Source organism: Carex rostrata, chromosome 18, assembly GCF_964058835.1.
Source record: "Carex rostrata chromosome 18, lpCarRost1.2, whole genome shotgun sequence".
NCBI lineage: Eukaryota > Viridiplantae > Streptophyta > Magnoliopsida > Poales > Cyperaceae > Carex > Carex rostrata.
This window is the reverse complement of record NC_135935.1, coordinates 623,600-646,311: the sequence shown is the minus strand read 5'-3', so window position 1 is coordinate 646,311 and position 22,712 is coordinate 623,600. Positions and strand designations below refer to the sequence as shown.

Sequence of the window (22,712 nt, the reverse complement as noted above, 5' to 3'; positions counted from 1 at the left end):
AAACAATTGGGTCCAGTTTTGTTTGGCTCACATAGGGACATGCTGCCTAGCTACTGACTTTTTGAATAAAAAAAAAAAAACATAGTCACATACTCACATGCAGTATTTTAATAATTAGTTCTTATTTGGTATTCAGAAAGCCACCGAATACCGTATATATGATATGCGGCCGCATATTCAGATTTTTATTCAGATTTTTATTCAGATTTATATATTCGGATTTTCAAATGAAAAATTATAGACATTAACACTAATAAACATAGATAAACATTACAAATAAACATAAATAAAATATAACGTAAGTTAGAACAAGTTAACCCACAGTACAAATTACAAAATTACGAATAAGCATAAATAAAACATAAGTTCAAATTTAAATAAATTAAATTATAACTTATTTGGTTCTTATTCGGTTCTTATTCGGATTCTTATTCTCTATTTGAAAAAATTCGGCCGAATAGATAATATGCGGAAAAAAATATGCGGCCGAATATTTGAAACTGAATATTAGACCGAATACTCATTTTCTATTCGGATTCCAACCGAATACGAATATTCAATCGAATATTCGGCCGACTAAACTGACTTTTAAAACACTGCCTCACATGCAAAGGCAGTGTTATCCGGTCTCTGAGCTAAACTTATTAGTCCCACAACCAAAATTCAGTTTAAATCCATGTCCACTACAACAATGTAGATACTTTTCGCGAGAGAAAAAACAAATTTATGACGGTACTCCCTCGCGAAAAGTACCGTCGCAAAAAGAAAAAGCTGAAGAATGAGAGTAGTTCGTCGCAAAAAGTCACTTTTTTATCCTCGCGAAAGGTGTTTCATTCTTGTTGTGGTCTTTATATATACAAGCTGAATGGTGTGTTAGAATATAAAATGAAACAGAGGTACTGACTCATACTTTCATTGTGAAGTAAGAGAAGAAAGAGGAGAGAGAAGATTTGGAAAAAAAATTTGAGTCTGAGATGATAATTTTTTTCCCACAAAATTGCATTTATACAGGAACAATGGAGGAATATAGTTGGGAACCCATTGGGAAAAAAACAAGACAGCCAAACGGGGTTTGAAAAAAAAAAAGGAAATTGACCCTATTCCCATCTAAATCCCACGAAATTGTGGCATGCCGAACAGGGCCTAAATAAATCACTTAATAATGTCGTAAAGTTCAGTTAATGTTAAATTAAGACATTAGTTGTCGGATATAATACAGATTAATTTTTTTCTCTAGAGAATTAAATTTATTCCAAACCAATTATGTCTTACTAGAAGGCATTTTTTATTTCTACAAAATTATTTATCAAGGAGACCTGCCAAGCCACCTTGAGTAGGGGTGAAAACGGAGCGGATAATGCTGATACCATATCCGCATCCGTTGGATAATGAGCGGATACGAATACGGATACGGATAGTAAACGGATATCAAAATTCAAAACCAAATCCGCCTTAAACGGATACGGATACGGAACGGATAATCCACGAATACGGATTCGAATTCGGATACAAACAAATAATTATCGGATAATTGAATCACATAAACCTTATATACAACTAATATGAGGAATACAAAAATAATATAAAGATACAAAATTTGTTATATTAGATAATAAACAGAAAGAAAATATAATGAAAATTAAAAACAAATTAGATATAAATAAAAGATTTGGAATGGAGAACAACGGAATTGAAGAAATTGAAGTGAATGAAAAATAAAAGAATAAGCTCTGTTAAATAGCCAAGAAGTGCTCTAATAACACAAAAGAGTGTTTGGTATAGTGGATGTGTGTCTTGGTTCTTAAACATGATGGCTTTGGTTCGATTCACGCCAACAGCACTTTTGAATACTTTTCAAATAATTTCGCTGGTTCAGCCTTCACGGGTAGCCAGCATAGCAGTTGCGGGTTCGGATATATTCGGATATCCGTTCCGTTTACGAGTAGCGGAATTTATCCGAATCCGTATCTGGATATAGTATGGATATTAAGAAATTATCTGGATCCGGATCCGTGAATTATCCGCTCCGGACAAAACGGATACGGATAATAAACGAATACGGAGCGGATTCGGATCGGATAATCCGACTCCGTTTTCACCCCTAACCTTGAGTCCATGTTCGCTCATTCTGAATTTCTGATATAGTTTAATTTATGCATAATTTGAAACCAATTAGAAATATATAAGACTCTCCTTATTACATTACATAATCAATAATTTTTAAAAATAATAAAATTAAAGTGTGACCGTGTGAGAAACAATACTTTGACGTCACTGGTGACTAGTGAGGGAATTTTTTTTTATAAACTATAATTAGAAAAAAGATTTTTTATGAAATCACTATGATTACTTTTTATTTACAAAAATCATAAGAACTGAAATGTTATTTCGGTCCCTTTGTTTTTGGGACCGAATTGTTATTTCGGTCCCATCTGTTTTCACAGATTTCGAGAAAAAATACGTTGAAAAATTATAAAAAAACCTAGAACTAAATTGCCATTTCGGTCCAAAAAAATAAAAAATAAATAATTTTTGAAATCGAAATGGTATTTCGATTTTTATGAATTTTGTAAAAAAAATAAATAATCATGTTTGTTTCATAAAAATCTTTTTTTTCTTTTTAGTTATGGTTTATAAAAATAAAAATTCCTGGCGAGGATCACATGTGAGTCTTGCAGAAGTAATTAGTTAAGTCGGCTACCTTGTGAGCATCTCCATCGGCTTGCAATTACGCTTGCAAAGTCCGACGTGTCATTTCAAATCCGCAAGACACCGATGGAGAGAGAATTTCAGAAACGAAAGCTTTCAGGATTTGCAAGGCTTGCAAATCGCTCAAAAACTTCAAATCGCGAGAGATCTGCTCGTCGCTACTTGAGCTACTGTCAACGGAAACTTTCCTCTACCCTTCTTCCCCTTCCCGTCCCCGTTCCTCCTCCACCGTACCTCCCTTTCACCATTTTTGCCTCCATTCCTCCGTTCTTCCCCTCCCCGTTTCAATACAGCCGCGCTCCAAGAAAATATCACAATCGCTCCCTTCCATCTCTTCGCCCCTCTCTGTGTCGCGGCTAGAATTTCTCCTATTTCGCATCTACTTTTTTAGAACAATTGAAGAGGAATTGCTCATTGATACGGAGATCTTCCTTGTTGTATTATTGGGGTGAGTGCTGAATTATAACTTCTATTCGATTTATATTTGATTGTGGATTTGGTCTACATTATTTGTGGCGAATTCTGTTGCCCAATTTATGCTTATTCCTTGCTATGGTTCGTTTGACCAACATCTCTCGGTTTATTAGTAGGAATTTTTAATCAATTTGCTTACACTGGTAGGTTTTTTATTCATGCTCTTTCAATTGAGGTTCAATTGTAGTGAACTCATCTATTTTGTTTTGTTTTGGAAAAGAAACTCAACCGATTAGTTGATAAGAAATTTTGTTCAGAACTAGGAAACATGTCGAATTATTGAATATAATCTATTTTTCTGTTTTGTTTGATGCATGAAGCTGGTTGCCTGGTTCTGATGTTAATTTGAATTTTGTTGTCAGATGAAATGATTATAAACAGCCATATAGCAGCTGAGTGCCCATCACAAAAGTTGTGCTGGAACTGCAAGGAGTATAGCCACATGGCGAGCGAGTGCACCAAGCAATTGAATACAGTATAAAGTGCTTCGAGCTAGAGTGCACGTCATCAGATAAGGTTAGCCGACTGGTACTAGGTTTTACAAGCTGACACATCTAGAAACCCTGTTGGTTTGGACCAATTTTTTTTTAAGCCCCATTGTTCATAGTATATCAGAGCTTTTGTCTATATTACTAGTCAACCTTTTTCCTGTGATTTGGTTTTGGCATGCTAGGGCCTAGGTGTTTCATGCAAAGATTTCAGTCAAAAGTTTCAACACCATATATCTAATATAGCTACATACCTTTGGCCACCTATATCTGTGTATCAAGTATTGGTAAAATATGTACTGTTTTACTGGTGCCCGGTAACTGTATGGGCAGGTACTCGTCAGGTCCAGCAAAATTATGTACACAAGAACAATTAATTGCCCTTAGATATTGGTACCCCATTTACAAACCTGTCCAGTTGACACAATAACTGAATCTCACATTAGCTCAAGAGAAATAGGGCACCGAAAATCCTCTGGAATAGTTACATCATCTCCTTGTTTGACCTTTTCCTGAGTCTTTTTTGCTCCTTCGATTTTCACATTAGTAGTACTTTTCTCTTCGGTGGTGATGGAGTTTGGCATCCTGATCATCTCCAGCCTGTTAATCAAATCTTGATTTATTCTCTCTGCATCTGATTCAGGAACATCATGTATCTCCTGAACAGGCAAAAAAATTTCCTACAGCTCATGTTTGTTCGATAGGTTGCTTGTTTCTGACCGGAGATCTCCAATTGAATGAGATGTTACTAGAGGGTGAAGTTCTGGCAAGTTGCTTGTTTCTGAGTGGAGAAAGATGAACTATTTCGAAAGCTTCTCTTCTATCAAGGAAGTTACTTACGGGTACTATGTCTCTTCCTTTCTTACTTTTCCAGCTGGTACGAGTCAAAACCGACCTTTGTACAAGAAAACATCACTTCAGAAAGGTTCAACTACGAGTATAATCAAGGCCACTTCAAATTTTAAATACTTAATGCTTGTGACCATTTAAAATAAATAGAGAAAATATCACTTAAGTACTTCAGTTTTCAAGCGAGAAATAAACATGAAAAGCAATAAGGAACACTAAGTTTCCATTATTATCTTCTTGTAATTTTGTAAACAAAGCTATTATTTAAAATTTTTTAAATTAAGAGCACCAGAGAGCTTATATCAAAATACTCTTTTCAGGGAGGACTTCAGCCGCAGCATCGCAGAACGGCTTCTTTCAGACATTCAAAAGGTGCTAGGAAATTAGACTAAGTCTCCAGATATCTTCGTAAACAGTGAGGTAAATAAGACTAACTTATTATGGCATAATTAAGAATTCTTGGTAACTTTGTAATGTAATGTTGGAATTTATGTAATCAATTAAAATGCAGTTCGGTTGAGTTGAAAATTGTTCAAATTAGATAAGTAGATTTAATTAAAAGTAAGAATTCCATTATGTATATGCACCTTTCCGCAAATTTTACATTTCAAGCTGAGTTGTCTTAGATAAATTTAAATATATTTTGTATACTTGAAATTTTAAAAGAATGATGAAGAATTGTCCTTTTGGAACACGTCTTATTTGAAAAAAAAAATAATGCAAAAATGATTGTATTTTCTGATTATAATTTATTTTGCAAAGTCTTAATTGATTTCTGGTTATTGTTTAGCAGGGAATACTCGCAATTTGCATACTTGAAAGATAGTAATATGGGCATCTTCAATCTACTTCACATTGGTTCGAACAGGGATGAAAGTTGTTGGAGATCTGTTGCTATATGGTTATAATTTTAGGATTCTTTGTTACTTGTAGTCTACTTTTAAGCACTTTAATGAGTATTATTTTGTTTTCAATTTTTCATTCTGTGCTGCTATATGATGAAAATAGTATTACTGCATTTCGGCCTCTCCCTTTTTTTCTTCAATTTATTTGTTTAAGCACTTGTCAGGATTCCAAAATTTCTTGGTTGATTATGAATAATGAGTTAATAGTCATTTACACATGTTTCTGTTTTCTTGGTGTTATAGATTTTGGATTTAGTCATTAATGTTGGTTTTGGAGGTGTTCAGTTCTGGTCATAGGAAGGAAAGGAAGGAAATTGATTTCGCGGAGAAAGGAAATTGATTTTGCGGAGAAAGGAAGGGGTCAGTTCTGGTCAAAGGGTCGGTCAAACTTCATTAAATTCGTTGATTTGGAGCGAAAAAATTGGATTTGCAATTGCATGGTTGTAGGAGTTATGCAATTAAGAACTGAAATTGATTTCAATAACCGTTTTGCAAATGTGTTAGATTATTGATTTCAATAACTGAAATTGATTTCAATAAATGTGTTAGATTTGAGTTATTAATTTTGGTTCAAAAATCATTTCTAGATAAACAGAAAAATTATTGTGGTTCTTCTAGTACATTCAAAATCTAAGGCAATCCATCTATTTGCCTAGAAATTATTTTATATTTTTTATATTTTAATATATTATTAAAATCACTTCTAGAGAAATAAATGAATTTCAAGAACTGAAATTGATTTCAATAACCGTTTTTATATTTTATATAAGCCGTGGGGTCCCGTCCCTTGATGTAACAAGTGAGCCCTCGGAAAATCCAAGCAAGCATACTTCAAGTCGCTTTTGAACCCATGTAGCAATTTGTTTTTGATTTGTCAAATCAAAAAGAAAAATTTTGTTTTTAAAATAGAATCAATATTAATTATTCTAACAAGCTTGGTTGGTTTGTTTTTTAAAAACAAAAACAGCTCAGAAATAAGTACAAACAACCAATATAAGATGGCTCAAAAAAATTTTAAAATTCTTCCTCCATCGATCTATATTTTTTTTTTATAAAAAACAAATCAATAGTGCTTGTTTTCTTAAAATAGTTAAAATTAATTCTATTTTTAAAATAAAATCCCAAAAAGGCAGCTGAAAAAGTAACCGTTTCCTTTTCTTTTTTATTTTGAGAAAGAACAAGATAGGTTCTCCCCAATTCCGTGAAAGCAAGTAATAAGATCGCTGCGTGAGATGGATGTGTAATAAGTAATAACATTTTCAGCCTACAAATTTAAACGAATAACAAACAAATTTAAATAGATGAGAATCAATTGATTTTCATATTGGCTTCCTACATCCGCCTCTAAATAAAGCCTATATATATATACTGGCTATTGTAAAGATACTGTGACATCGCGATAATGAAATCATTCTACAATTCAAATAATTTCCTCTCTGTTATCACTTTATACTAATTTCTTTTAAATATCATAAAAATGTTTTTTTTTTTTAAAAAAAAACACTCGAGAAAACCGTGGAATTCATGTTGTATACAAATGAAATCATCATGCCATCTTTCTTGAGAACTTGTACTGAATTACCAGAAAAAAAGGAAGTTACGTTATAACTTATAACACTGCACGCTTGGACCAGACTCTTCACATGGGCAAATAAAACAACTAGCAGGGAAATAAGGGATGTAACCTATGTTGCATGGATACGGATATGGGTGTTGTATCAGATATGGCGATACGGTAATTTTCAAAAATCAAGGATACGATACGTTTATTATATATATTATTATATTAATTATATTATTAATTTAAACTTGTATTAGGTATAACAAATAGGGGTTAGTCCAAGTATACAATAATTATATTAGTTAGTAGATATGAACAACAAAACCCAACTAGCGACGTGGTTGAGAACTATGTGGGTCGGACCAAAGCACCCCATTTCGAATCTCCCTGGCGCTAGAAATATGTTTTGGCTAGGTCCATACGCGGTGCACGGTGCACCAGCTCTAAGCGGTTCATGCGTGGTTCACAGCTTCTGCACATACCATGAGAGTAAGGATACGCCATGATACGCCAAATGGAGCATCGGTATTAGAGACCGTATCATGAGAGTAAGGATACGCCACGTAGGCTGATACGCCAAATGGAGTATCGGACACGTATCGAGTCCGTATTGGGTGCATATCCATATCCGATACGCACCCGATACAGATATGGATCCAATAGATACGTATCGGAGTAACATAGGGTGTAACGAAACCCTTTTTTTGTATCATATTCTTTAAAGTAGGTATGCTTAAAAATGTTTAAGGATGTGGGTAAATAAATTTTTTGTTAGCTTAATTAGAATAAAAAATATTTTGTACCCATTATTTTATTGAATAATTGATAAAAATAAAATTATATATAATAATTTTTCATTCATATCTACAACTAAATCTTTTTTATTTTTATAATTAGATTGATTTATATATTTTTATATGACACAATTTATTTTCTAAGCATTTATATTTTATGATAAAATATATTTGTACAACATTTTATATTGTTTTACTCAATTATTTATATTTTAAAAAGTAATGAGATTAATAATGAATTTTTTTATATCTTATGATATTATGAACATGATGTGTTTAGTATTTATTTATTTGCAATATTTTTAAGTTAAATTATAAGCGATTAATTTATTCAATAATTATACATTTATTATCCGTTAATGTCCAAATTTTTAAATTTGACATTTAAAAAAAAAGATAGACCATTTAACCATATTTTTCTGTAAATGTCAAATTTAACACGGCTGGAAATACAAATGGCAGATATATTTTTGGTGTCCGCAACTGTTGTCCCTAAGAGCACCTAGAGGGTGTGTGTGTGTGAATATGGAACCTTATAAAATTGTAACCCTAATTAGTTTGATAGTCTATTATTAAAATAAATCTCGTGTGTAGGTATGTTATTTTTGGCGGAATCAAGAAACTAAACAATAAACAAGTGTACGTAAAATAAATAGAAGAGAGACACTTGACACGAGATATATATGTATGGAGTTTGGCTTAAAGATACCTACATCTTCAGAGCTCCACGACCTTTGCGATGATGTGTCTTTCTTTATCCAGTGAGAAATTAGTACAAAGTGAAATCGGTGAGCCTTTATAAAATTCAAAAGGTCACACGGCCCAAAGAAGCGAACACTCAATGCTCTAATGTTTGAATAAACAAGAGGTCTCTCACAAATCACTCTAATTCTAATCAAGATTGAATTTTGATAGAGTAAATTTGAAGTTGTTGAAGTTTTAAGAAAAAAAAACAATGGAGGCTCTTTTTAGCAGAGTAAGATGAATTTTCAAAGTGTATGGTGACTGATAGCACATATGAGAACCTATCCAATGTTTCTATTTATATAGAGGGGGAAAAAAAATCTAGGGTTTTGATGACAATTGTTACAATGCTTTATAAGTGTTGTGGAATTTCAACAATCTTCAAACTGGCATATCTTAGCTCTCAAGTGTCTAATTTCAGCATATGATCGCTTTTTAGAAAGCTTGTGAGGAGATGATATTGATTTTGAACCCTTAACATTTATCAGAACAACAGTGCAGTCAAATAACTCAAAGACAAAGGGAATATCCTCAATAGTTATGTTACAATTCTAAATTTTATGAACCTGCAAATATCTTAGTTCAAGAAAATTCAACAATTATGTGTTTTACAAATTAGTTAAATAGAGTATTAGATTATTGCTTACAACAACAATAATAACAAATGTTGGACATGAAATTGGTCCGCCATTTGTAATTGCAGATAGCTATTTTGTTTTGGAATTCAGTGATCAATAGTGCCGATGAATATATATTTTTATATTAATTTTTGAAAATGAATGGAGCAACTTACAATTTGAATATACTAAAAAGAATATCAAACAAAATTGATGAAATATCTTATAATTTAGATGTACTAGAAATACTATGAATATTTTTCAAGCATGATTTTTTGTTATTGGAAAAAGATAATAATGTTTTGAATCTGAGTTATTGATCCTGGTTTAAAAATTACTTCTAAATAAATAAAAAAAATATCGTGGTCCTTCTAGTACATTTAAATTCTTAGGTACTTCATTTATTTCTCTAGAAGTGATTTTAATAATATATTAAAATATAAAAAATATAAAATAATTTCTAGGCAAATAGATGGATTGCCTTAGATTTTGAATGTACTAGAAGAACCACAATAATTTTTCTGTTTATCTAGAAATGATTTTTGAACCAAGATTAATAACTCAAATCTAACACATTTATTTATTTATTTCAAGTAGAACAACATAATTTTTTTTTTATAGCTGCAAAAAATCATGGCTGAAAAATGTTTCGTAGTACTTTTAATACATCTAAATTATAAGATATTTTATCTATTTTGTTCAAGGTTCTAAATAGCGTTTATAGCTGCATAGCGGGGAGACAAAAAAAAAAGCTTTAGCGAATAACACAGCTATAGCGGAAGCTATCATAAATAGCATTTTTTTATTTCAAAAATTATATTTTATATTTCTACTAATAGTAAACATGTCTCATTAAGAAAAAAAAAACGCCAAATTGATTAAGAAGTTATAATATACATATATACATATGGTTTCATTTCGTTTCAATTTCTCACGGACAAGGTCTCTAGGTATTGTTTTAATTTTTCATTTTTGAAAAGCCCAACAATAATGCATGATACAAAATTTAATTGATATAGCGGTATAGCCCGCACATGCTCCATTGTATTGATATAGCTTGATAAAGTAAAAAAAAATCCATCTGAACAATAAAGCCCATTAAAATTGCAAAATCATAAGCTCATGTAGCATAGTGGACCGCTATTGCCGGTATGCGCTACCCGCTATAGCGGACTGCTATTAGCGCTATAGCGACCATAGCTCGATTAGCGTAGTTTTAACCCGTAGCTTAGCTTTCTAGGTCCAAAGCCGCTATAGCTAGCTATTTAGAACACTGATTTTGTTTGATATTCATTCTTATATATTAAAGGGGGAATTTCACGTATACCCCTCAAAAACTTCAAAATTACATATTTCCCCCTCTAAAGTTTGAAATTACATATTTCCCCCTCTAAACTTCAAATACTCACAAATTTACCCATTTTATTGTCTTTTATATTAAAACTTATTTTAAATTTATAAAATACCTATTTTACTCTTTTATTAAAAGTATATATAAAGCCTATCAAACTCAAAATTGAATCTGAACAATTTTTCTACCGTCCAAACTGCTTTTAAATAAGCATGCGCAAGATCAGCACGAATCTTGATGCGAACACGCACGTATATTGATGTGACGTGCACAGATCTTAATGCGATGCGCACCCATCAATATTGCTTTAAGATCCGTGCATGCTAGATCAACACGAAATTGAAGCACTATGCACAGATCTTAATGTGATGCACATAGATCAAACGGTAGAGGAACCCTTTAGATTTAAATTTGAGTTTGATGAGCTTTATATGCTTTTAATAAATGGTAAAATGGGTATTTTAAGATTTTAGAATGAGTTTTAATATAAAATATAATAAAATGGGTAAATTTGTGAGTTTTTGAAGTTTTTGAGGGGTATACGTGAAATTCCCCCTATATTAAAATTGTAAGCTCTATTCATTTTCAAAATGAATAAAAAAATATATTCAACGGAATCATTGAATTTCAGAATTTTAACAAAATAACTAACCGCAATGACGAATGGCGGACAAATTTTGTGTCTGCCATTTGTCGTTGCAGACACCAAAAAAGTGACTACCGTTTATAATTGCAGCTGTGTCAAATTTGAAATTTACATAAAATTGTGGTTAAATGGTTTATTTTTTATGGTAAATATAAAATTTCTCCCGTTAATGTAAAAAAGTAAGAATGAGATACTCATGCTGCGTCCATTGACAGTTTAATTACAATTTGTGTCACTCAGAGGTTTCATCCTGTCGTACTCCTCGACAACACCTCTGACAAGCTCAACGAACAGTGGGACACAGAGGACTGAGCAGTCCTGCGTGATAGCTCCAGGAGGCTGGAACAGAGGGGAGGAGAAAGACTGGACAAGGAGAAACTGGAGAAGAGGACATGAGCTTATGAATTGCAATTGCAAATTTGTAATAACTACGTATCGTGATTACACCTTTGACAAGCTTAACCGATTACTGTGTGCTCCCGTGGTTTGTTTGTGAATTGCATGAAAGACTGGACAATGAGAAACTGGAGAAAGGATATAAATTAAATTAATATATCCTGAGCATCACGACAACTGCTTAATTTTAGTTTTTTGTTTGCTTAATACTGCAATTAGCAGTGATATATTAATACTCTCAGTGCAATCAGGATAAATAATTATTGAATTGAACTAAGAACTTGTATTTTCCTCCTATTTCCGTTTTCACCATCTTTCGACATTTGTCAGACCAAAGGGGGGTTTTTCAAAAATTAGAAAGGATATCTCAGATTGAAATATTGGACTAAGTTTGTTCACATATTTGCGGTAGTTCAAATTTAAAGCCATGTCCCTTATTTCTTATATTCATTCTGGCACTTGATTTTTTTGGGAACAATAAAAGAACACAACTCATGGATACAAGCTGATGGAGGTCATTTTTTTCTGCATGTTCCACTATTTTGCAGTAAAACAGGATCTGCAAGACTGCAACCAACGAATGTAGCATGGAATTGCAGTTCCAATTCGGTATTGTAAATTTGTAATAGAAACGCAATAGAAGGACAAAAGGAGTTAAAACACCTTCATCATTTCGCTTGAACTAACAAGATTTTATAATCTGAAAGCCGACACTTTAAGTATATAAATCTCAAAACATTGCCAACTGTACCAGATTCTCAAAACAGAAACTCAAATATCTTATTGCATGCACTCACAACTGTTCAAAGCATATAATAACCAACAACTCATTTCAACTATTTTTGTTAAGCTCAAGATATCGACCAAATCAAATATTAGGCTTCAATGTGTTGGCAATATCAATGACAAAGCGGTATCTGACATCTGCCTTGGCAAGCCGCTCCATTGCCTTGTTCACATAGTCAGCACCAATCAATTCTATTTCGGCTGTTATATTATGCTTGCCTGCAAAATCAATCATCTCTTGTGTATCCGCTATCCCTCCAATACAGCTTCCAGCTAGAATCTTCCCTCCTGTACAGCAAAGTTTTATTAGCGCCTGAATTGGGTTGAGTTCTAATAGAAAACTTGAAACATTGAAATTGCTAAGAAGAAATAAATTGTTGCTTCCTAAAATCAATGAAACGAGTACAACGGAAATTAGTGATCGATTAAACATGTAAATACTAATAGAACCACGCACCCATAATCAAAGAGAAAGCAGGGACCTCCAAGGGCTTGTCTGGTATACCAACCATTATCATCTTTCCATTTGGTTTGAGAAGTGCTAGAAGAGGGACAACAGAATGTGAAGCAGAGACAGTGTTAATTATTCCATCCATACTGAAGATTGCAGCCTATGACCAAGAGGGGTGAAGAAAATGAAATCAACCTCATGTTAATGACATATTTCTTTTTTAAGCAAGAATTGACATCACAGGATTATATATTGATGTATGGAATTTTAAAATTGAAAAAAAATTACATACCTTCATTTTTTCGGCATTGCTACTAACCAAGAATGAATCAGCACCCAACCTCTCAATCGCCTCCTTCTCTTTGCTCGGGCTGGAACTGATAACCGTCACCTTCATTCCAAATGCCTTCCCAAATTTGACAGCCACATGGCCCAAACCACCAAGACCCGCAACCCCTAAGTGCATTCCTGGCGCATTAAGCCCGTGATATTTCATTGGTGAGTAAACAGTAATACCAGCACAGAGCAGTGGGGCAGCCTTGTCTAGTGGAAGACCCTCAGGGATGCGAATCACAAAGTCCTGGTTGACAACTATCATGTCAGAATAGCCACCATAGGTTACGGTACCATCTTCTGAGTCCACTGAGTTGTAGGTGAGAATCGGTACTGGGCAGTAGTTTTCAAAGCCTGTTGTACAGCCAGGGCAAGAGCGGCATGAGTTGACCAAGCAACTTATCCCCACTTTGTCTCCGAGTTTGAATTTGTTGACCTTGGAGCCGACTTCAGTGACTTCACCTACGATCTCATGCCTGTCAAAAGAAAGCTTTATGATGTTAAAGTTAAACAGAAACAACTGAAAGAACTATTTGTTGAGATTATATACTCAAAGTGTCAGATTTCGGATTTACCCTGGGACAATGGGGTACATGGTGTTCTTCCATTCGTTCATTAAGCTGTGCAAATCAGAGTGGCAGATACCGCAATACAATATTTTTAATGTCACGTCATTGTCTCCATTGTTCCTGTTAAATTAGAGAAATTGGTTAATTAGTTAAGGATGGCACAACATAATGCAAAAGGTTTAAATTGGCATCATAAAATTAGTCTATTAATTTTCAAATTATTGAAATAATCTATAAAACATGAACAGCGAAAGAGGATGATGTCAACATTTCAAGGCGTTTTATATCAACATTCCTTGTAATTTATTTAATATAAGTGCGATGAAATAAATTATGTTATTTATAAAAATAACTAGTAAGATGGGCCTTCTTACCGCTTTTACAGATCTGCATCCCTTAGTTATTGTATAGATTATATCAAAATCAAATATGAGCTTAAAAGACTTATAATTGACAGATTTCCGCTTATTGATCTATTCAGATTTGTTTAAGACTGTGAAATTTGTTACTCTTTTCTTAATCCAATTGAAGTATCAATAAGTACTAAACAAGATGAAAGCAATAAAACAACAGACTATAAATCTCTACATCCACACGCTTAGCAAATGCAACAAAAGAAAATGTGTAAAAAGTGAAGTCACTTTGGAAGTGCTATACTAAGGAAAAACCACGAAAATTTAATTGAAAAGGCGAGGGAGGTTTTTATCCACCTTTGATTTATTTTCATCTATTGTTTATTTTTAGTTTATAGCAAACATCGATCAACACAGAGACTGAATGAAGAATAAATCTACATGCACAAATCTGTTAAGCTTACGTATATATTTCGAGTCAAATCGGCAACCTAGACCGGAGATTTAAGTTAATAGGAATTAAAAATCCCTTTGTATATATATGAACTATAAACCTCTACACTTCTTCTCTTGCAACAAAGACTATCAGTTAGAGTTTCAAAGAAAAAATAATCACTATCTATCAGGAAGATCGATGATTTAACAGAAATCTGTGTACAAATCTAGAGAGAGCGAGATGAACCTTCTGGAAAAGGAGAAAGGAGAGAGAAGACCGGAGCTATCATGAGCAGCAAGACCAAAGACCTTGCGTGGAAGCTCTGGCGCTACCTTATTCCCGTTTGTCAGTGCCGCCATTATAGATCGCTCAAGTTTTTAAAAATAAAGAGGGGAGGGGGAGGATTTAAGAGAGAGATTTTCTTTAATTAGCTGGATGGATAAAATGTTAATGCAGAGATGGAAAGCAGAAGAGAGTGACCAGAGGTTTATATAGCCGAGGAGGTACTGGAACGTTGGCTATTCGATCCTTGCTGAGATCAGCGGTTACTTTTGTATATTACTTAATTTTTCAATGGAATTTATATTACTTTTTGTTAGTAGTTGGACAATAATTACTCACAGACAGAAAAATACACCGACTGGCAATGCCATCTGCGATTACATGTGGGACGCTTTAAATGTACAAACACAAAAATGTCTTGGGCAATAAATGTCTGGCTTAGTAGCGCACCAAAACACCTCCATAAATCTTGTACCAACTAAAGTCAATGAGGGCCAAGTTCTATATTTTGCGTCACATTTTATATAGACTTCCCTGATCCCTGATTACAAGTGAGCTCAATTGCTTCACTAACTAACCTAACAGCATCATAACTGAAATCTGTTACAAGTCTAACACAAGTCATAATACATGGCTAAGTACAATGAATCTATTACTAATATATACATATAGTTTCAAATATGCTATTCGAACATTTTTTTTATTTATTTGGATGTAAAAGTTGAAAACTTTCTCAATTCATCTTGCTGCCAAATTTGAATAACGGACGGACTTGAGACAATATTTCTTTTTCAAAAATATAACCCTGTTTCTTTATTCCTTTCATTTGCCTTTTCAATTGACATCGACAAGTTGCAACCGTTCGCGAAAGCTCTGGTAATTTCAATTCCCAGTATCGTTGGGAAATAAATCTGCTGCAATTCAAAGGAATTGTAGGTCTTTGTTATTTCAAATTTTAACTTTTCATTTTTTAGAATGTATGAATCTCAATAAAAATTGTATTTTTATAAATAAATTTCAAAACAAATAAAATATTAAATTTGAAATATCAGTGTACCTACAATTTTTTTGGATCACAGCAGATTTATTTCCGTATCGTTGAATCCTGTCCGCCTGTTTTACTGGGACAGCAGAAACATACCATCTCGGTCCATCGTCCCACACACACGTAAAAGAGATGCAAAGTAACAGAACTATCCAGAACTTGATTTTAAGTAGCATTTTTTCCTCAGATCCACGTGTGTGTGGTTAGTTTGTGGACCTTGTTTACAATTAAACTACCAACTACATGTACGAAAGCACCGGACAAGCCACAGGAAACTGAGATCTTTGGTGTCGTACGTCGTTTTGCTCGGCTCAACCTCAATACCAATTCGTTTTTTTTTTTTAATTCCTCATTTCTTAAAATGATTTTTAAGAATAGTTTTGAAGATACTAATGTATTAATCAAGTACAAAAATTAATAATATCTTTTTAATTTGCAAAAAGGTAGCATTAAGTGATTTTTATCATGTATAATTTTATCTATTTTAAAAAATATTCTATACTTGATCTTCCTATTCAATAATAAAACAACAACACAACACAACAACAACAACAAATTCTTTAGTCCTAAACAAACTTATTGATTTATAAAATGTCTTTTATTTATAATTTGTACTAATATTTTCTTGCTTATATATTCAGATTTCCGCTAAGCGGGTTTACTCTTCTTGACTTCAGCAGTTCGGGCAATTTTTGAGAGCCGATATCTCACGATCTGTTTTGAGATTTTGTATGAAACTTCAGTCTTGTTCTATGAAGTCAATAATGCATGTCGGTAAATTTTCATAATTTTTGAAGGTGTTTTGATATGTTAATCAGAGGTGCAAATTTGGGCTCAGAAGCACTCCTTCAGCAGTTCGGGCAATTTTTGAGAGCCGATATCTCACGATTTGTTTTGAGATTTTGTATGAAACTACACAGTCTTATTCTATGAAACCTGTTCTTTAAAGCCTATAAACGTGGACTTTTTACTTGTATTTCGATGAAATGTGGTACTGCTATGCTTTGTTTGGTATTTTGCAGGAAAAATGGCGAAAAAACTGGATCTGACTACTTTTCATACGGCCCGTATGACATTCCCTACGGCCCGTACAAGATCTGCCCAACCACACAGAAGGTTCCACAACAGAGGCACAAAGTCTCCAAGACAAAGCACAGGCATACGGCCCGTACGGGGTCCCCTACGGGCCGTAGGACGCTAATTCGGAAAATCCAGCTGGAATCTGAAATGAGCATAATTTAAGGAGGCTGAAAAGGAAGCCTCTTGAGAGGTGATCTGGGGCATTAAAGGAGATATTCCACACCAAAAAAAGGGGAGAGACCATTCTGCATCATGGGGGATCAACCTAGGGTTTGGGAGCGAGGGCTTGGCTTGGAGAGCAAGTAGAGAGGAGGAAAACGAGAGTTTTGCGACGGATCTTCTTCCTTCCTTGAGTTTTGCCATGAGCTCCCTTATCATTATCTTTACTTGTTTTATTTGCTTTCTTTTATTTTAGTTTCTAGGGCTAAGATGTAGTTTCTAGTTTAGTTTTGTTCGTATGCTACTTGGATTTTGTGTTGAATGCTTTGTTTTTACCTTGTTGTGTAGTATTTTGATTGCTTTATTTGTGCTTGCTTGAATTGATTAGTCATCCCGTTAGATGAATGCGCACATCTAAGTGTTAGGAGCCAAGTCTATGACATTTAATCCAACCGAATAAAGCATATGAAGTAGGGTGAAACCAAGGAGTACCCGAAAGGTGAAACTTTCCTTGAGGCGAAAGTCCTTGGATACTTTTAGTAAACCGACAAGTAACTTAGATAAATTAGGCCAAAATGCGAAAGTTGAGGTTTAACGCATCTAAGAGGGAAGTATTTGAGTCCGGTAATCGGGTCCTAGGCCAAAATGCGAAAGTTGAGGTTAGGTATCTAGATCTGGTCGATAGAAACTCTAAACATTAGTATCAACACAGAAAACAGTAGCTGCAACATCAACTCGGGGTCCCATACACAGAAAACAGTACCTTGAAAACGCCTTTTTATTCTTATTAAACAAAACCCCAAAAATATTTATTGTTTTGAATATTATTATTTATCTTTTTAAAACACCAAAATCACATTTGCAACTTCTAGAGTTTATTTAATTTAAGTAAAGTCCAGTTAAGTTTCAACCGTCCCTGTGGATCGATACCTGATAATACTACGCGATTAGGATTGTAAACTTGCAATCTGAGTCGAAAGTGTAATCAAGGTTAAAAGGTACAGCTTGATGTACTGAAATTTTGTGGATACTTTTGTGTGAACAAGAACCCACATGTCATTTTTACTATAAAACGGTCAGCTAAGAACCGTCAGATGGGATCAGACGGAGGGGAGGTTGTGAATAGTATCAAACCCTTCATGGATTATATATATAATAATATAGAGTATGGCTAATATAACATCAGTGTCATTTCAGTCTATATAACACCAACTCCAAAACCTATCAAATCGGGTTGAAATGGTGAATCCAAACCGTTCAAACCAATTTACTTTATGAGTGATGCGTTTACATACAAACTTTTTATATTTTTGAGTTATTTTAGTACCAAATCAAGCGGCAAAAAAAATTGAAAAATGAATGTATTAAAATTAACTTAAAAACTCAAACATTTGACCGCTTGACTTGATACCGAATAAACTCAAAAAATTATAAATTTTACATGTAAACGCACAACTAATAAATTTTACATGTGAACGGTTTGGATTCACCATTTAAACTTGATTTGATAGGTTTTGAAGTTGGTGTTATATAGACTGAAATGACAATGATGTTATATTAGCCATACTCAATAATATATGCTTCATCTCCGCCTCTAATTTTACGATACTGAAGCGCGAGACCCTCTTCGTCTCCTTCGATTCTACAGAAGTGCGCCCTTGATCTCCTTTGATTTTATGGAAGCTTGCTATCATGTTTGCTTTTCTTTTCTCAAATTTAGTTATTTTTCAATGTAAATGAATATCTTAGTCAATTCAAAAATAATGCCAAAGTAGCAAAATTTCTTTAAGAGACCTAATTTAAAGTTGATTAAATATCTTTTAGAGACTTAATTTTTATTCATCTCTAGTATTGCAGAAAAGAAATCTCCGACAACTTTCGAGAGAATGATGATGCCAAATTATAGAGCGAAAATCACTACTTTTTAGTATGAAAAATGGCAAAAAAATGAATGCAAAGTAGTCAATTTTCCAAATTATTTACCGCAAACGTGTTTTTAGGCTATTTTGGCAGGTTTTATAGAAATTTGCGTATTTAATCCAAAAATAGAGCAAAAATGTCATATTTATGCATGTTGTATCCTAAAATGTTGCCAAATTAAATAAATCGGAAATTGACAATGTTTGAGATGCTTGGAAAATGCCAAAGATGCATGAAGGCTCTCCAAGATGAATTGATAATTGATGACTCTAAATGAGACTACTAACTTTTAGTATATATAAATATATACTTAGTTACCATAATGCTACTCCGTCGGATTACAAGCGCATAATTCTACCGTGTAGTAGTGTCGGGTGTCGATCCACAGGGATAGATCTTAGTAGTTTAACAACAATAACACTAGTCTAGGTTCTTCGGGTTTGTTTAGGTTGCGTGAATACTAATTAAAATAAATAATAACAATAATAATAATAATAATAGGTGCAAGTTGATTTTACAGTTTACTCTGGCAAGGATATAGGTGGAGATGCTAATTGCTGTAAACCAAGTTTAGGGAGCTTCTAGGGTTTTGGACGAATTCTTTCTAATTTACTCAATACAATATTTATGGTACTCATGTCTACCCGTATACGGCACTGTCACTGCCGTATGTGACATAGACCACCCCGTAGAGCAGAGCCGCATACCAGTACTATTATTCCCCACGGATTACTTGGGTTCAGTTCTATGCATATTTGAAAGGTTCTTCGACTCTAAGGTCGGCTTGTGGGGGACAATTCTGATTATCACAGGATATAATGTAATTAAACCACTCACACCAATCTAATTAATTATATTTCCCTATTACTCGCTAAGTAATAACCCTAAACCCTATTCATTACAAGTAATAAATAAATTCCTAATTAAACCTCGAGATACTATCTAATATTTGTCCTGCCAAGGGAGCCCATTGGGTTCGAACCCTAGCCTTTGAATCGCGACCAGGCCTCGTTAGCCAAAGTGTTTATAGTACTTACATGTATCCCTTCTCACACCGAGGTACAACTACTTATAACACCTATTGGTATGTGGAGGACACTGAACCATCTGTAGACAGAACTATGTATGCAAGGACATATTTCAATAGCATTCTAAGTATAACGAAATCTCAAATAGACATAAAAGAAAAATAAATATTATAGTAAAGAGCAATTAGAATTCATTACATCCATCCCTAGAGAGGAGGAGCTTAGCTACTCAAAGCCATGACAAAATAAGAGAAGTAATAAAAGAAAGACATAACCTAAAACCTAGACACCTCATCCTTAGAAGACTTCTTCTTCTTCCGCCTTGGACTTCAAGCGCCTCTTCTTCTCCACAACTCCAAATATTTCACGTAATATTATGCTCTAAACTATGGACTTACACAAGTAAAACATGCACACTAATTCCTATTACAAGAGGGGTTTATATAGCCTAGCCTATAAGTGAGGAGTCATGGAGAACATGGAGATCATGGGTGCCAAATATAGCATAAATGCTATATTTGGAGTGTTAAACTTAGGCTTCAAGGCGAGGCGAGGCCTGCCACACCTGGAAACGCGTCTTTCTAGAAACTTGATGTCTAACGGCTGAGATTTAATCCAAACTAGACAGTCCACGGATTCAATCCGTGTGCCCCTGCGGCATAGGCTTTTATGCCACATGCGACAAACCCGAGGCCGTAGGGCACTATACTTAGCTGAATTTCAGTGAATTTTGCCATGTTGCATGTTGTGCACTTTGTGTGAGGTGTTTGCATACTCCATGTGTTACCCTATTTTGACGCCTTATTCAGAATCGGCCTAAATATGGCATTTTTGCTCCGTTATCAACCTAAATTCACAACTTTCTTCAAAACCTGCCAAAATAATTCGGAAAAATGGGTACTTTGCATACGCATTTTCGTAATTTTTCGTACTAAAAAGTAGTGATTTTCGCTATATATTTTTGTGTTATCAATAATGGCATGTTAGAAATCATGATAATATTCTACATGTGAGACCATGAATTTTGATATATTATACACCTTCTAACTCAAAATGGTTGAAGAGTTGTGAATTTTTAAATAATTTGATAACATGGCAGTTCCAAATTGGTGCCACGTGTCTCTGGGTACCCATAGCATTTGCCCTGACCAATTGGTGTATAAACTAGAGCTTCAAAGCACAACACCATACCTTGGGCCCACTAGTCAGTGAATAAATGAAAATTTTGCTGAACTGTGAATCTGGATGGACCCAGAGCATGAAGAATGAACATGTGAACCGAGCTGTCAGCTGTGTGGTTCACCATGCTCCAAGCTCAATCCAACCCGAGCCCATTTAAAACCCCAGTGCTCCAGCGCATTTGAACCCTTCGATATGGGTAAACTTTGTTCACTAGACCAAAGCGCTACATGCCCAGTCGCCAGCGCCTCGATTCATGACAAGCTGGGAGTATTCAAATCTGAGAGAAAAAGAACGTCGGGTTTGGGAGTTTGATGCACGGGCCCCACCCTGACAGTCCTTCTCTCTCTCTTTTCCTTCTCCTCCCTTCTTCTCTGATGAACAAGGAAGCAAAGGAAATCGAAATTCAAGTGACTTAAGCCGAATTAACCCAATTCCTTTCAATTCTAAGCTATAAACCGATAGACGATAACAATGGAACAGTCAATTTGGTTTATTTCTCAACCTACGAAGAGAATTGAATAAAGGAAAAGGAAGAATGGATTGGGGATTTGTCAAAATCAAACACCAAATGGAAAATTGAGAGTGTAAAGGTGTCTCTCACCTCTTTACGATGTTCCCTGACCAATTAATTTGAATAGAAAGTGATTGATGAGCTCAGACCCTAATGACCTAAATCGGTATGGGGTTCTAATGACACAGAGAGGGAATGGCATGGATACCAAGCTCTCTGAACGATTAAAATGGGTTGTTATAGATTTAATGGCATGGATATCATAGCTTACTCTGCATACACCAGCATGCCTAGTAAGGGATATTTAGTCTTGTTGACATATGTGTCATACCCAACGTAAGTACTGTACATAGAGAAGATGTTTGAATAGCCCCTTTTTACGGAGAGCGTTGGACACCAACCACTAATGCACATTCCTTAAGCAGATATACCATAGTCTCATACTTTAGACAATAACAGTGTGAACCATTAATGACAAAACAAAGAATCCATAGTGATGTTCACACATGGTGAAATTGGACGACATATAAACACTTATATGCATCTATGACATTGAACCGGCAGCAAGTCCGAGTTGATCTGTAAGCTTAAATCACAACATTTAATCATCACTCCAATTGAAGGTATTTGGAACACTCTAGTAGTATCTCTATATGGCAAGATAATAGGAAATTTGCAACCCAAATACAACACTTCAATTGAAGGTGTTTGGAGCACTCTAGTAGTGTCTCCAGATGGCAAGATAATATGGCATTTACAACCCAAATACAACACTTCAATTGAAGGTGTTTGGAGCACTCTAGTAGTCTCTTTAGATGGCAACATAATAGGGCATTTATAACCCTAATACAATACTCTAATTGAAGGTGTTTGGAGCACTCTAGTAGTGTCTCTATATGGTAAAATAATAGGGCATTTACAATCCTAATACAACACTCCAATTCAAGGTGTTTGGAGCACTCTAGTAATGTCTCTATATGGAAAGAGAAGAGGGTAGTTGCAACCCTAATACAACACTCCAATTGAAAGTGCTTGGAGCACTC

General features: G+C 34.3%; 1 protein-coding gene and 1 long non-coding RNA gene across 2 annotated transcripts; one reads left to right on the top strand and one right to left on the bottom strand.

The window, feature by feature from the left end:
* The first annotated feature begins 4,581 nt into the window (after positions 1-4,581).
* LOC144569571 (uncharacterized) lies at positions 4,582-5,548 on the top strand. The gene is made up of 2 exons (XR_013516091.1): positions 4,582-4,940; positions 5,314-5,548. It is a non-coding gene; the product is annotated as an uncharacterized LOC144569571 (long non-coding RNA).
* Positions 5,549-12,294: 6,746 nt separating this feature from the next.
* On the bottom strand, positions 12,295-14,952 carry LOC144569280 (putative cinnamyl alcohol dehydrogenase 5). The gene is made up of 5 exons (XM_078319547.1): positions 14,709-14,952; positions 13,680-13,793; positions 13,064-13,580; positions 12,778-12,931; positions 12,295-12,608 (listed from the first exon to the last, which is right to left on the bottom strand). The coding sequence occupies exons 1-5, from the start codon at positions 14,819-14,821 to the stop codon at positions 12,403-12,405; spliced, it is 1,104 nt and encodes a 367-aa protein (XP_078175673.1). The 5' UTR covers positions 14,822-14,952; the 3' UTR covers positions 12,295-12,402.
* Positions 14,953-22,712: the final 7,760 nt, after the last annotated feature.